The sequence below is a fragment of the Misgurnus anguillicaudatus genome, chromosome 9 (assembly GCF_027580225.2).
Source record: "Misgurnus anguillicaudatus chromosome 9, ASM2758022v2, whole genome shotgun sequence".
In the NCBI taxonomy this organism is placed as follows: domain Eukaryota; kingdom Metazoa; phylum Chordata; class Actinopteri; order Cypriniformes; family Cobitidae; genus Misgurnus; species Misgurnus anguillicaudatus.
Window position 1 is genome coordinate 13,759,191 of NC_073345.2, and position 13,878 is coordinate 13,773,068.

The following is a 13,878-nucleotide window of genomic DNA, read 5'->3' on the forward strand; positions in this document are numbered from 1 at the left end:
TCCTAAAAGACAAAGGAATCGTGTACAGTGTGTCCAGAACAGGTGTAATGTACTCTTTCTACTAATCCACTGTTTTGTACAACTTGAAGACCATATAGATTTTGTGGGGACTGTTCCAGATAAAAAGAAACACAATCAGTAGTAGTTTGCAGTGTTAGTTAAGGCATAATTGGGATAATTTGCCCTAGGATAGCATTGATGAGTTGATCAGCTAAATATGAGTAAGTCAAAATATTTGTAGTAGTGCCAATAAAAATCAATCAACACTTGCTGGGTGTTCTGTCTTGTTCAATCTATCTGGAATCTGAGTAATTCAGCAGAACTGAGTCTTGTCCATGGTGCTGAACCATTCAGTACTACTCTGTTGCTGTCCATGGTGCTAAAAATCCTTAAGCAAATTCCTTATCTTTGAAATGAAAGCACAACAAACCACGATTGTCTATATTCAGTAGGTCTGTGCAACCTAGGATTTACCTTCCTTGTGACAGAGAGAGGAGCACAACGTTTAATATTCTCAGCTCATTGAGATTCCATACGCTGAACATACTACCTTGACCACTGCCCAGCAAACGTGAAAATCCTCTACACGTTACAAACATATGTAAAGTCAGGAGGGTGTTACTGATATGGCTTGTAATGCCTTGTTAAACTAATCTCGTAAAGCGCAGCTGAACTAATCTAGATACCGCCGACGTCCGCGTATCCCTGTCCTTCATATCAACGTCCCTTACAGTTCAGCAGGGACTATCAGAGAGGACATGTTGGCCCATTAAAGAAGTCGACTGGGGGCTGAGGATGCCCACATCACTATCGGGCCTTCCTGTTCGGGAGATGCAACAGAGACGCCCTCAGCTCCTTTAAATGTGCCATCGAAACGCCACTGCTCTGCATCACTGCTCGCAGGGTTGCCTAGCAACTAGACAGCACATCGATGCCTGCATCCCTCATCTTCTGTGTAAAAATAAATGGGGAAAATTCACACTTCTTATGCGTTTGTGAATTTCCACCAACCCATTTTTATGGTTTATGATTTTTTTATTTTAATCTGTTGATTTACACAACATGCCTCGATGTTTTAACCTGCATGTCGTCACGTGTAAAAAAAAAACAGTTTTAAATTTTAATGGCTTTTCATGCATAATTGTTTGCAAGCAATTTCAGTGTGAGCCGAACTGAAATATGTGACAAAGTGGCGGAAATGCATGAAAATGCATCGGGATACTCTGGCAGCATTTTAATAGGTTGCAGCGCGCCAGCCGACAAGTACAGACATCATTCCTCCGCGAGACAAGCGCGTGGACAGACTGCCTTTCCTCTTTAGTTCGCTTTCGCTTTTATTTTTTCAACAAACACCGGCATTTTATTCAGCACATTATTAAAGGACCATGTCCTTTTCTCTTGTTTTGAAAGCCAAGCGTGTAAGTCGGAGATTTGTGTTCCAGTCTTGATTATTTGTCTCGGTTGCTGGAGGTGTTTGTGCAATTGAAGTGTGTCATCATCTGTGCATTTGTTTCTCTCGTGAACAAGAGCAGAAAGATGCTCGGGGATTCAATCGAGAGATAAGGCGGCTTTTTCGCAAAGCCAGGACATTTTCAATCATTTTCTTGTGATATCGCGCGGTTTTTGGACCTACACTTGGCGCTGCGTTTTTTCCTTCTTCTTTTTTTATAAGGTTGTACTATAGACTACAAGCTCTGACGTCTGCATCAGATATTCTCTGCTGCATTTCTTTAAATGTGCATTTTTTCTCCCCAGTGACTCTGAGAGGAAAATCTCGACCATCAGCAGTGGGGGATGCAGATTTCCTTTGGCTTTTTTTCACCTCCACGCACCCCCAACCTATACAGCTGAGGGAGGAAAATAAATACAAATATCAAATACAGTGGAGCATCCCCCCCTCTTTGAAGGAGCATCACTGGAGCCATGGCTGGTCCACAGCTTTGGACCTGGAAACTGCGACGACAGGTGTAGAAGACGACTGATTTCCTTCGTTTTTTTTTTTCTTTTCTTTTCCATCGTTTTCTTTGGTTTGGGGGTTTCTCCATGGTTTGCCTCAAGAAGACTTTCAAGCACTTTGGCAGAAGCTGAGAGAGATGTCTGATCTTCTGGTGTTGATCGAGGGGGTCTCTGACCTGCACGGATTTCCATAGCTGAAGAAAAACAGCTGGGACCCATTAAAGATCCTTTTCAAGCATCTCGTTTTGCTTTGCAGGGCCATCACACATGTGTGCATCGGTGGTTTGATCGCAGTCATTCATTTGGCCTTTTTTCCTCCCATACCCTTTTGTTGGATTCTTTTGATTGTTATTATTTTTATCACATCAGTTTGGAGCAAGGCGGTTGGATTACTGAAAGTGAATAAACGGATTTGTGGAAATGTTGGGTCCTCAAGAAGACAAATTATGTGGAATTGTTTCTGCTCTGGCAGCTTTGTCCTTTGTCTGCTTTGCACAAAGGTAAGAAAATGATGAAATTAAAATGATGGCAGTCGAATGCAATAGCCCATATTTTGGTCACATCCAATGAGATACCCAAGATGTTTCACCGTTACGCGTAATAAAGGGTACACAGTGTTTTCTTTTCTTATGCCACTTTTTTACCTGAATAAACACTTGAGGTTTGCGTGTGTGTGTGTGTGCGTGCGCGCTGCGCGTTCCCGCATATGTTTGAGAAACACGCTCGTGTTCATTGTAGTGCATAAATTAATAGCCCAAAACTAACATCATCATTTTCTTAATACTTGTTACTCGCCTTGCCTTGCGCTTTGACAGTGACATAACAGTCAATCAAAACCAGGTCATAAGAAAGCTGTGTTTTGAATCGTATATGTTAAAGCTGCCCCTTATATTCTGTAAACTACATATTTGATGCAAAATGGGAGTGAAATCCAGATGCAATTGATCAATGCATTTGCTCTCATCCACCCCCACCCGTGCCACCATGTCGCTGGCGCTAGAAGAGATCCATCATCATCCAGCCAATAAAAATAAAAACGACGACGCCTATCAGTCAATAATGGTTAATGACATGTGCTCACTCGTGATCGTCGAGATGCGATGTGAGTTTGAAGCCATCGAGGCCGACATTTAACAATACGCATCTTTTTACATCTCTCCATACTGGGTATGTGAAACACCTGTAATGGTGTCATGAGTGCCAAAGCCTAATAATACGTTCACCATTGCTGCTTTGACTCATTGCATACAATATCTTACTAATTCTGACAATGACATCTCATTGAAATAACTTGCCTAATACACAACGTCTTCCATTTTGATGCTTGACTATATTCATTTCGATTCAGTGCGCTTGGCTGAGATGTGAAGAGTGGATGGTTTTGTATTTACATGCACATACTAGGTTGGTACTGTGTGTTCCTATTTAGACATCAAAACAACAAGCTATGCTTTTAGGACAACCGTGAAAATGTATATACACAGTATAGGTTATAATATGGGCACTTTATGATATTAATTTGAACATACATTTTGGGGGTACAAAAATGGGTGCATTATGGGTCAAATTCTTCACAACCCTCGAGCAGGACTTTTACACTTTAGACCCCTTCATTTAGACTTTTATAAAACAAATAAACATATTTAAGTTACATGTTGGTCTGACCACTACAACGCTGACTGGTTCAACAGGTTGTTGCATCCATATTGTTTTAGATAATATGATGTATCAGTACCACTTTACAATAAACCGACAGCATTTATTAATCATGGTTCATGACAATTTCAACACTTACTAATACATTTTTTAAATCAAACTAATGCAGTGAACTGACATGAACAATTGCATTGGCATTAACTAACATTAACAAAGATTGATAAATGCTTAAAGCTAAAAGCATATAGTTCATGTTACTTAATGCATTTACTATCAACAAATACAACTTTATTGTAAAGTTTTACCGTTACACCTTTTCATATCCCTTGACAGAGTCAAGCGTTTTTGTGAATATGTATACTGTAAATTGTAAGGTCAACTTCAACAGTCAACAGCACTAATCTCTGGACAGAAATTAAACATAGTAAAATACACATACCATAGATTTATGTTGCCTAAATCATTATTTACTAGATATGTATTGTATAAACCTTTGTGTAGGCAATTCAGCCTGTCAGCTAGAGGGGCAAAAATGATATAAAATATATAAATAAATACCAAATGCATTACAATAAACAATCAAATATGACTCAATATTTTAAATAAGAAAAGCATCTCTATGCTGTGGATTTGATTCAAGTGCATATTAATGACACAAAATGTGTTTGCATTTCTTTTTCCTGTAGCACCTCCACCGGACATTCCGGAATATCTGTGGCCAAGACGACAGTGGACAAATTGCTAAAGGGGTATGACATCCGTCTCCGGCCTGACTTCGGAGGTACACGTGATCCTTTCCTTACAATTTAGTCGTTTTATATCTACCAATCAATATAAAAGAAGTCACTTAACTTGCAATATAGAAACTAACATGATTACTCGCTGATGCGGGGTAAGTTATATATATATACAGTATATATATTTTCCCAAGTGCACTGCTGATTATAAATCTCCTGTGTAGGAATGTTTTAAAACTTCAGTGTGCAGCTGTAGTTTTGTATTGTTTATTTGTTGTGCGGACGACCATTAATGTATTGAATTAAGCTCTTGGATCATCCGATTGTGTGAGGGCATCAAGCAAGCAGTTCTGGGACAAAACAACTTTTCTGTGTATTGTGTTTGTTTTGTGCCTTTGCATCCTGCGTTCTCACCCCGCCTGTCCTATAAAAAGTCGTGCTTGTGTTTGTCTCAGCACAAAGGCTGAGCACGTGGTTTTAGGTTGCACTGTATTTCTGCACACGTTTACAATGTTGAAGGACACGAAGTTGAGGAAATTTTTCAGATATCCACAGGTTGTCCAGCTATTCATCACCAGGCTTCTGTTTGTCCCCTGATATTGCAAAGAGGCCATACATTTGCTACATAATGTACTTTGCAATTTTGCCATTCAGCACCCCTTCAGCAAATTACTGTGTGTTTCAGCACAGAAGCAAGTCTATTGTGAACTCTGCTAGAGACAGCAAAATCGAACCCAATACAGATCTGAGCAAGCGTATCTATCTATATTTACGTTTATGCATTTGCTAGACGCTTTTCAGCACATCACTTACAGTCTTTTCCGGCTGTACGTATTCTTAGTACGAATCGAGCCCATGACCCTCTATCCATCTGTAGCCTATCTCTTCGCTCTATTTTTTCCACCCCTCACCCATTATTCATTTCCATTTGACAGTCTGCCACTATTGAAATATCATATATGCATTATTCATGCTATATTCACCCTACATATATTTACGTTCGTGCCGCACACCGGGCTATTCACCTCAATGCATTATTTTTGAAAGACTGTCTTGGTATACACGCCGAATATATATATATTATCGCTGGCTCTGCAGTATTTCAGGAGACACTGACCAATTCCAGATCATTAACGTAGGGATGATAGCGAAGGCCCCTCCACAGAGCACTGATGTGAGGTCAGTTATCCTTGTAGCGGGAACGGCATCCGCTCCGGGAACTGTAGTCTATCACATCCTGATAATTCCATCATCAGTCAGCGTCTAACTCTCCTGACACAACTGCTGACCAACTTCAGCTTCAGGAGCGGCGTGCATTTTAATTGGACTCGGACCACAGCTAAGCCAGCCAACGAGAGAGGGAGGGCGCGGGGAAAGAAGAGATGGCAGGGAGAAGGATAGAGATGTTAAGAAAGAAAGAGGCCAGTTAGGCGGCCAGGAAACCAGGCCGACCTTAAAGACTTCTCTCCATCTCTTTGACCGACTGGAGGGATGGCCGCGGGGTTCGGTCACGATGTATTTGTGTATGTGCACCGCTAACGTCACACCACACACATGAAAGCGAAGCCTGCTTATGCATGCCTTAACACACACGTCTCGAATGAATGATCCGAGTGCCAATGTTCATCATCAAAGCTCTGCCATTGCAAACGCACGAAATAAAAATAGCTTTCACTTGTGAGTCATTCCTGTAGATCAATGGTTAGAGCATTGTGTAAGCAACACAAAATCGTGGGTTCAATCCCAGGGAACACACATAGTGATACAAGAAATGAATGCATTGTAAGTTGCTTTGGATAAAAGCATTTGCTAAATGCGGTAACGCTTTATTTTATTACATGTAGTTTATAAATTATGCATAAATACATGTATAGTAAGTACATGTTGTTAATTATAAGTACTCTGTATTTAAATATATCATTACTTTGTAACAGTGACACATTCAAATGAAGTGTAACCAGTTTATTTTTTTAAGCATAATTTAGGAACATTTCTATGTTTTTTCAAAGCTGTGATGATACACAATAATAAAAATGAATTGCTGGAAATATCGTTAGGAGTGATGAAAATTTCTGTCCGTCCAAAAGTAATAAGCACTGATAATTACACAGACACTATTAAGAAAACAAAGTGAAAAACTCTTCTACTTGTAGATAATTGGTTGGCTCGCTTCTATGCACATCAACAAAACATCACTTGAAACGCAATGTTGGTTTTTGGCAGACTGATGAAAACCTTTGTGTTTAGATGCGGCACTGCAGTTGGCCAATCCGACTGGTGCTTGATGTTTTCAGAAGTCTTTTTCTTTTTATGTGCTGTCTGAGCCTTACAGTCCAAAGAACCAATGAGATTACACTGTCAAAAACAGAAACCAATAAAACAAAATCCCTGCATCCGTTATCGCGTACTGTGACAGTGCGTATTAAAATAGATGAAGCATTTACTCACCGACTGTTAAAACAGTACGCTATAGCAGTGGTTCCCAAACTTTTTCAGCGTGCGGCCCCCCTTGTGTACGGTGCATTCCTTCGCGGCCCACCAAAGAAAATTTGTGACAAAAAACTGTTCTAAAACTCAACATTTTAATAATAAAAAAAAAATAATACAAAAATGTGTGCTTTTGGTTAGTAGCGTTATTTTTTAAGGTTTAATTACACAGAATTCGTGATAAATTAATGTATTTCATAAAATGTCATAAAACTGGGGCCCCCCTGGCACCATCTCGTGGCCCCCGTGGGGGCCCCGGCCCCCAGTTTGAAAATCACTGCGCTATAGTATGAATGTGGGTGTGAATGAATGTCGGACATGCTACACCCACCATGTTAATAAATCATGTGACATTGGTCGTCATAACAGGTGAGCAGTTAACTTGGATGATGTTAGTGGAATTTAACCAAATGGAACAGCGTTTTTTCTTATGTATTTACATTTTAATATAGCCGCGATACTACTTTACGACATTTTTGAATATGACAATGGCTCACAGACACCTTGTTGGGCGACTCATCTCCTGGGGGCCATCAAATGCACGCTTCAAAATCTGGCCAGGCGTAGTAGGTCATCTGGGTAGTTTTTCAAATACTATGAATTCGGACATACTACTCGCCCTTACCTACAGATTTTCACTTATATTGTATGAAAGTAGGCAATTTTGGACACAGCAAATGTTTTCTTACTTGTCACAGCTGGTTAGGATAAAATCGCTGATTTGCAAACAAAAGAACAAAACAGCAAAAATGACTTAGTTATAATTAGGGCCCGACCGATTTATCGTTTTGACGATTTTATCCCTGTATCTGTGAATATCTGTATCGCATATATTTGCAGCCGATATGAACGTTTTTTTTACAGAACGTGCTCCATTGTTTAATACTGGCGACCCGGGTCACCCACTGTAGTGACACCCGCCAACCCTTTCACTTCAGTCAGTGGTCTCTTGTTCAGACGGTGGCAGACAAGCAGTCAAGCGGTGTCTTCCCAACATGACACACTGAAAAAAATGATTCATTGAATTTAATCAATTTTTTAAGGTAAGTGGTTGCAATCAATTTATTTAAGCTACATTTAAACAAAAGTTTTATATTTTATTTTATGTTACTAATCTTTTTTGTTTAAATGTAGCTTAAATAAATTGATTGCAACCACTTACCTTAAAAAAATTCTGGATTAAAGTCAAAATGGAGTTGGAGAAAGTTGTTCTTAAGAAGTGTTCAGATATAGGTAATGCAAACACACTTTTCAAAAATCACAACGCCATTTTATTGCTTTAAGTAGTCTGATGTATTAAAAGTACACATAAATGCAGCAGAATGTACATCGTGTGACCCCAGTAACCTTACCTTAATAATGCGTGATGCCACTGCCTTGCTATTGCGTGTTTTTGTGACAAGAATCGTGTAATATAAGAGTTTAATATAAGACGTGAACTTGAGCACAAATGTTCTGCGCATGTGCACAATGTATTTTTGCATCCGATTGAGAAAATACTATGATTCACGCGTTTACTTTTCTCCTGCGGATCGTATTACAGATCGGAGTACACCACCCCCTTCAATACGATCCAAATTTGCATCCGATCGTCCTCAATCGTATTGATTAAGGTGTTTACATGAAGGCTTTTCAATACGATTGAGCCATCAATACGATTACAAACAGATTATTTGGTTGCATGTAAACGTGCCTACTGTGGGTTTACGTTAGAAGTCAGGACTGATATAAAAACGTTGTGCAGTACTTTACACATTAGGTCAGTATGTTGTCAGTCAAGCATTGTCGTCATGCATCGCGTTCTTCATTAAAAATACCTGTCTGAAATTGATTGTGTGTTTCATGCACAGCTTGTGCGTGTACTACGGCTCTGTGATCAGTAAGAAGTCCTTATCAATTTTTGAGTTTTGAGTCGTTTATAACATGCATTTAAAAAGCAACACTCGCCAAACACAATCATATTTTTAATTATCACGATAATACTTGAAACAATCTGAAGAACAGCGATTTAAATATGCCTCTAGACATTTCCTGGAATAGCGTTTGTAATGGTTCTTCTTCTGTGGCACAAATGGCGTTTCTGCCTAAAAGCGCCCTCTGGCATTTGGAGGTGGCGGCATTTCACCGTAATTCATTCAAATTCATTCATTGAGAAAGCGTACATTTGCACGATTATTTGTCACAGCCCTACTTCAATATAACGTTATTATCGTCACTTAAAATTGTTAATAATTAAAGTTATGTAGAATACAGTACTGTACTTCAGTATAATATACTGTAGTGTATGCGTACTGTCCTATAATATAGACGGTTTCAGCAGTAACAACATAAACACGTGGCTTTCGTGGTCATCACGTAACTTCCGGTAAACTATGCGAAGAATAAATAACAACAAAGTCCTTTTAAAGTAATTTATTTATATAACAAGCAAAATAAACAACACGTAGATTACATAGGAACTCAAAACATTTGTTTTATTCGATCAATGTATTTGTTTAAGAGTTCAGTTTCAGCAACAAGTCAGACCATTAAACAAACAGAAACTGGAAGTGAAGGTCGGACCAGACGCTTATCGCCTCACTGCACGTGCACCCGATGAAACGGTCAATATCGGCCAATATATCGTTATTTGAATTTTTTAGCTCCCTAAGATCTGCATTGGCCCAAAAAAAAAAACGCATATCGGTCGGGCTAGTTCTAATCATTTACACTTCTTCATTGAAGATGAAGTTGAATACATCGCTATATATTCACTATGTTGCTAATCTTATCAGGTTTACAGTTGACTGGTCCTGGTTTGTTAATGCTGCAGCTTTGACACTTTAGTATAGACAGAGTCGAGCAGTGCAGCACAATGCGTCATCACAAATATCAGTTTGTTAAGCAACTTATTCAGATTCAGGCCTTAGTAGAACCTATAACTGCTGCATAGCTTGTTTTGTTACTGTTCATTGGTTTATCAGCAGATGAATTGTGTTGTAGTTTTTTGGCTTTGACTGCAGATTTTTTAACAAATATAAACATACTGTAATACCACAGGGATGGAAACATGCATGATACTGATACATCCATCTATGAATTCATATATGAAATGCATCTGATATGTTTTTCTTATAAATAAGCATCTTTTTTATCAGACTAATGGATACCAACAAATGGGTATTTCTGAATGACCTGAGGCAAGGATTAAAGTGAAATTGTTTGATGAACGTATAATTCTTGCTGACATCATTCGGTTAATATCATTATCTTATTTTGATTGAGGTGGCGTTAAGCGGCTTTTGCTTCTGAGCTCCTGATTTGATGCTGATGCTGGGGTCATACATGATGCTGATGCCGTTGCCATCCATGTGCTTGGGTACAATTCCTACATTTGTTTAATTTATACTCTGCATGTATCACAAAAGGTGTAGGATGATATGAATTGAGCTCTTTTCTAGAATCTTCTGAAAGATCCTGTAACAAAATAAGCCCATTGGTGAATGATTTGAAAAATTCATATAGGCAGCAATTCTAGTTGCAACACAAACAGCGCATATTAGAAATTCAACTCATTCTGAAACAGATTTTGCTTAGGTAATGATGCAATGCTCTGATAAGCATAGAAATACTCGGCACAAACAAATAGTGGGTAAAATAGATTAAACAATTATATAGACATTTCATATCTATTTTTAATTAAAGTATCCTTCGATTTGGACTTGTGTAAATATCTATCCAGCACATCACAATGCATTGTGGGATAGCTTTTACCATTAAGTATACATGCAATGCTGCCTTTTCCGTACTGATGCGTTTTGTTTCTTCTGCTAGCATTTTGTAACAGCTTTGTGTTTGGAGAACCTAAAAACGATGTTTATGCAGCTCACTGCATTATAGAAAAGGGATCTGATGATTACTTTAGGTGAGGTGGCCAACGAATGTTATACATGCCAGTAAATCTCATTTAACTTATATGGACTGTTTGCTTGGTTGCTATACATCATGCATTTAATCACCATTTAGTTGCTTTAGTCCTTGACATGGTAGTCCACTTGTGTGCTTATTTCATCCACATCTAAAGCATTTAACCGTTATGCAGGTGAATAGCCCAAGCTAAGAGGGCACACGGAAAAACAGCACCTATTTTTGAGTCGTGGACATGAGTAATGGTAATGGAGAGGGCTATATTAAAGTCTTTGTGAACTGGAAGTTGCAGTTGTGACGTATTTCCGACTATTGAATTAAAAGTTGTGGCTTGTTTTTTCCATTCGTAATTGACTGCATTTAGAAATTCAGTCAGCATTTTATTCAGAAATGGAGTAATTGGAGAACCATCGGCACTTAAGAGGGAAGCACTTTTTCAAAATTTTCGTGGATGACTTGCACAAACAAAATGTTCACCAAAAACCCCCTACAGTATGTAGTACAGTGTGCTAACATAGTAAATATGGTCAATTTTAGTTTTTTATAGAATTTCGAACACAACCAACCAGTAAAGTTGTATACCCTACAGTACTACAGTTAACCGCATCTAATCTCTATGGAAAAACGACAATGGAAAACGCTAATTTTGCTTCATGTAAATGAAACTGAATTCCCCATTGTCTTAAAGAGGAAGACACTGAATTAATTACAGACCGTGCCGGCCTTATTTATAACCTCAATAATCAGGGCAGCCTGCATGTGAAGGTCTCCGAGGATCCTGAATTTATGAGATTGCTGTATCTCATTTCAAGTCATCCTATCTAACAAAAGATGCCTCCGTGTGCCCAGGTCCGGCTCTGTCGCCGGGGCCCATTTATGTGCCGCCCATAAAAAACATGCTGAAAGTTTAATCAACAGAATGGAACATGGATGCAGTTGCCTAGATACATGACATGTCACACCCGAGACTGTAAATCAACTTCATGGGCTTATTCTCTTAATGTTTCCATGTCATCCTTTATATATTACTGATAACTGTAATTATTATTAATATTATTGATAAAATTTACATTGTGGAAATAACAGCCATTACTCACGAATGAATGTTTAGATCTTAGATCTTGCGTGGAAACCCTTGTACTAATAATGTAAAATATTTACAGTGTTGATAAAGCTACTTTTATACTTTAATTTAAAATTATAATTAAAACAAAAACTGACCTTATCTATTTTTAAGTCTACTTAACTTTTTTATTTTCTTTGGCGATCAATAGTGCTTTGATTTGACCCATTTTATATATATATATATATACAAGCATCACTACAATCTTTTTTTGTGCAGGGAAAAGTGCTGCTTACACAATCAAGTTGCTTTTTAAGTAATAAGCTGATTTATCCAATAAGAAGCAGTCTAGCATAATAAAATGCTGCATTGATGTTTTTATGTAACACTTTATTGCATATGCAGCTTAGAGGCATTAGAAAATGTTAATGAATCTGTTCATTTGGATAGTTTGTGTAAATGAACCAATAAAAATAAGATTTTTATTTCTATTTCTAGCAAATTAAATATATAAATCCTTTCTCACACAAACTGCTTTGAAAATAATGGACAATTTACTGTAATTAAACTAAATAAATGTAAATTCACAAATACAAAGTAATTTTAAAACTGTTCAAGAACATACTGAACAGCAGCATTTACATTACTACATTTTTTGTTCACTTAAAATGCTCTGCAGTGACTTCTGTGTGGGGATTAAAACAATGAATCTTATTTTTATTTGTTCATTTACACAAACTATCCAAATGAACAGATTCATTAACATTTTCTAATGCCTCTAAGCTGCATATGCAATAAAGTGTTACATAAAAACATCAATGCAGCATTTTATTATGCTAGACTGCTTCTTATTGGATAAATCAGCTTATTACTTAAAAAGCAACTTGATTGTGTAAGCAGCACTTTTCCCTGCACAAAAAAAATATTGTAGTGATGCTTGTTATTTCCTAATACTGATTATTATTAATATAAATTCTTGTTATCAGTATGATTTTTTTGTCTAATCTCAGAGCGATGAGGCAGATTTGGTGTATATTTGTAAAGTTGTGACTAATTGTTTTTATTTCCACATTGCGAGGAGTCACATTATCAACCGTCTGGCACTACAGTGAACAGAACCACAAGCATGTGTTCAACAAACACAAACCTGAGCAAACAAAATACACGTTCATTTGTACAAATGAAATCATCCGCACACATACTTTGCTCCTAAATTTATGTCACGTTTGCTCTCATAGGCACACAGGAACAATCATTTACCGGGTTTCATGAAGTTAGCAAACACAGTCCAAGATTTCCGGCACTTCTTCAGACAAACACAGACCCACATATAGGGCATTCTGACAAAACAATATCTGAAAATCGTTTGACTCAGACTCTTATGCCTGTATGCTATGATTCAAATCCAAAGCCAGTGTAATATACCTGCATTTTTTTCTCTGAAAGTAGTTGCGTTTCCATTGTTCCAACTGTACAAAGTAAAATTTGCGAATTAAAAATAGGGCCGCCATGTCAATTTGCTAAAAACGCTTTTTTTTACGCTCGCATAGTGTTTTTTTAAGCTATTTGTAAAAAATATATCACAAAATTTAACAGAAACAATCTTTTGCATTAACAGGTCACCTGACATCTTCACATGATTACTCTAAAGATGCAAAATTATACCATGACCTCCCCGAAAGACCTCATACCTGGCTGCTCCCAAATGTAAACCTAATAGCATGCATCACCATGATTTTACCATTTAAGTCACATACGATCGGTTAATGGAAACGCTGTAATTCTGCAATAGTTTTTATGAACATTTAGACAATGTTGCAATTTTTTTGCAAATCTGTAATGGAAACCAGTCTACTGTGGCATGGATATAAGCAAACAATGTAAATGAAGATCTGTTACTTCAACGTTACTCTTTCGCCTCTATCGATGAGTTAACTCTGCAATTAAGAAAAAACACTTCCCTGCCAATTACGAGTTTTTCCGGCAAACCATATTTTGTGCTATTATCCACCAGGTGGAAGTATTCCCTTTAGGCAAACAGTTCAAATTGGTGAATATTTTGAGGATCACTCT

General features: G+C 37.8%; 1 protein-coding gene across 1 annotated transcript in view; it reads left to right on the forward strand.

The window, feature by feature from the left end:
• The first annotated feature begins 987 nt into the window (after positions 1 to 987).
• The window catches only part of gabrb4 (gamma-aminobutyric acid type A receptor subunit beta4), a 76,570-nt gene continuing 63,679 nt past the window's right edge, over positions 988 to 13,878 (forward strand). Inside the window, exons 1-2 of the mRNA XM_055180039.2 lie at positions 988 to 2,456; positions 4,299 to 4,393. Coding sequence (XP_055036014.1) covers positions 2,377 to 2,456; positions 4,299 to 4,393 — 175 coding nt within the window. The 5' untranslated portion in view covers positions 988 to 2,376. The remainder of the gene's footprint in view (positions 2,457 to 4,298; positions 4,394 to 13,878) is intronic.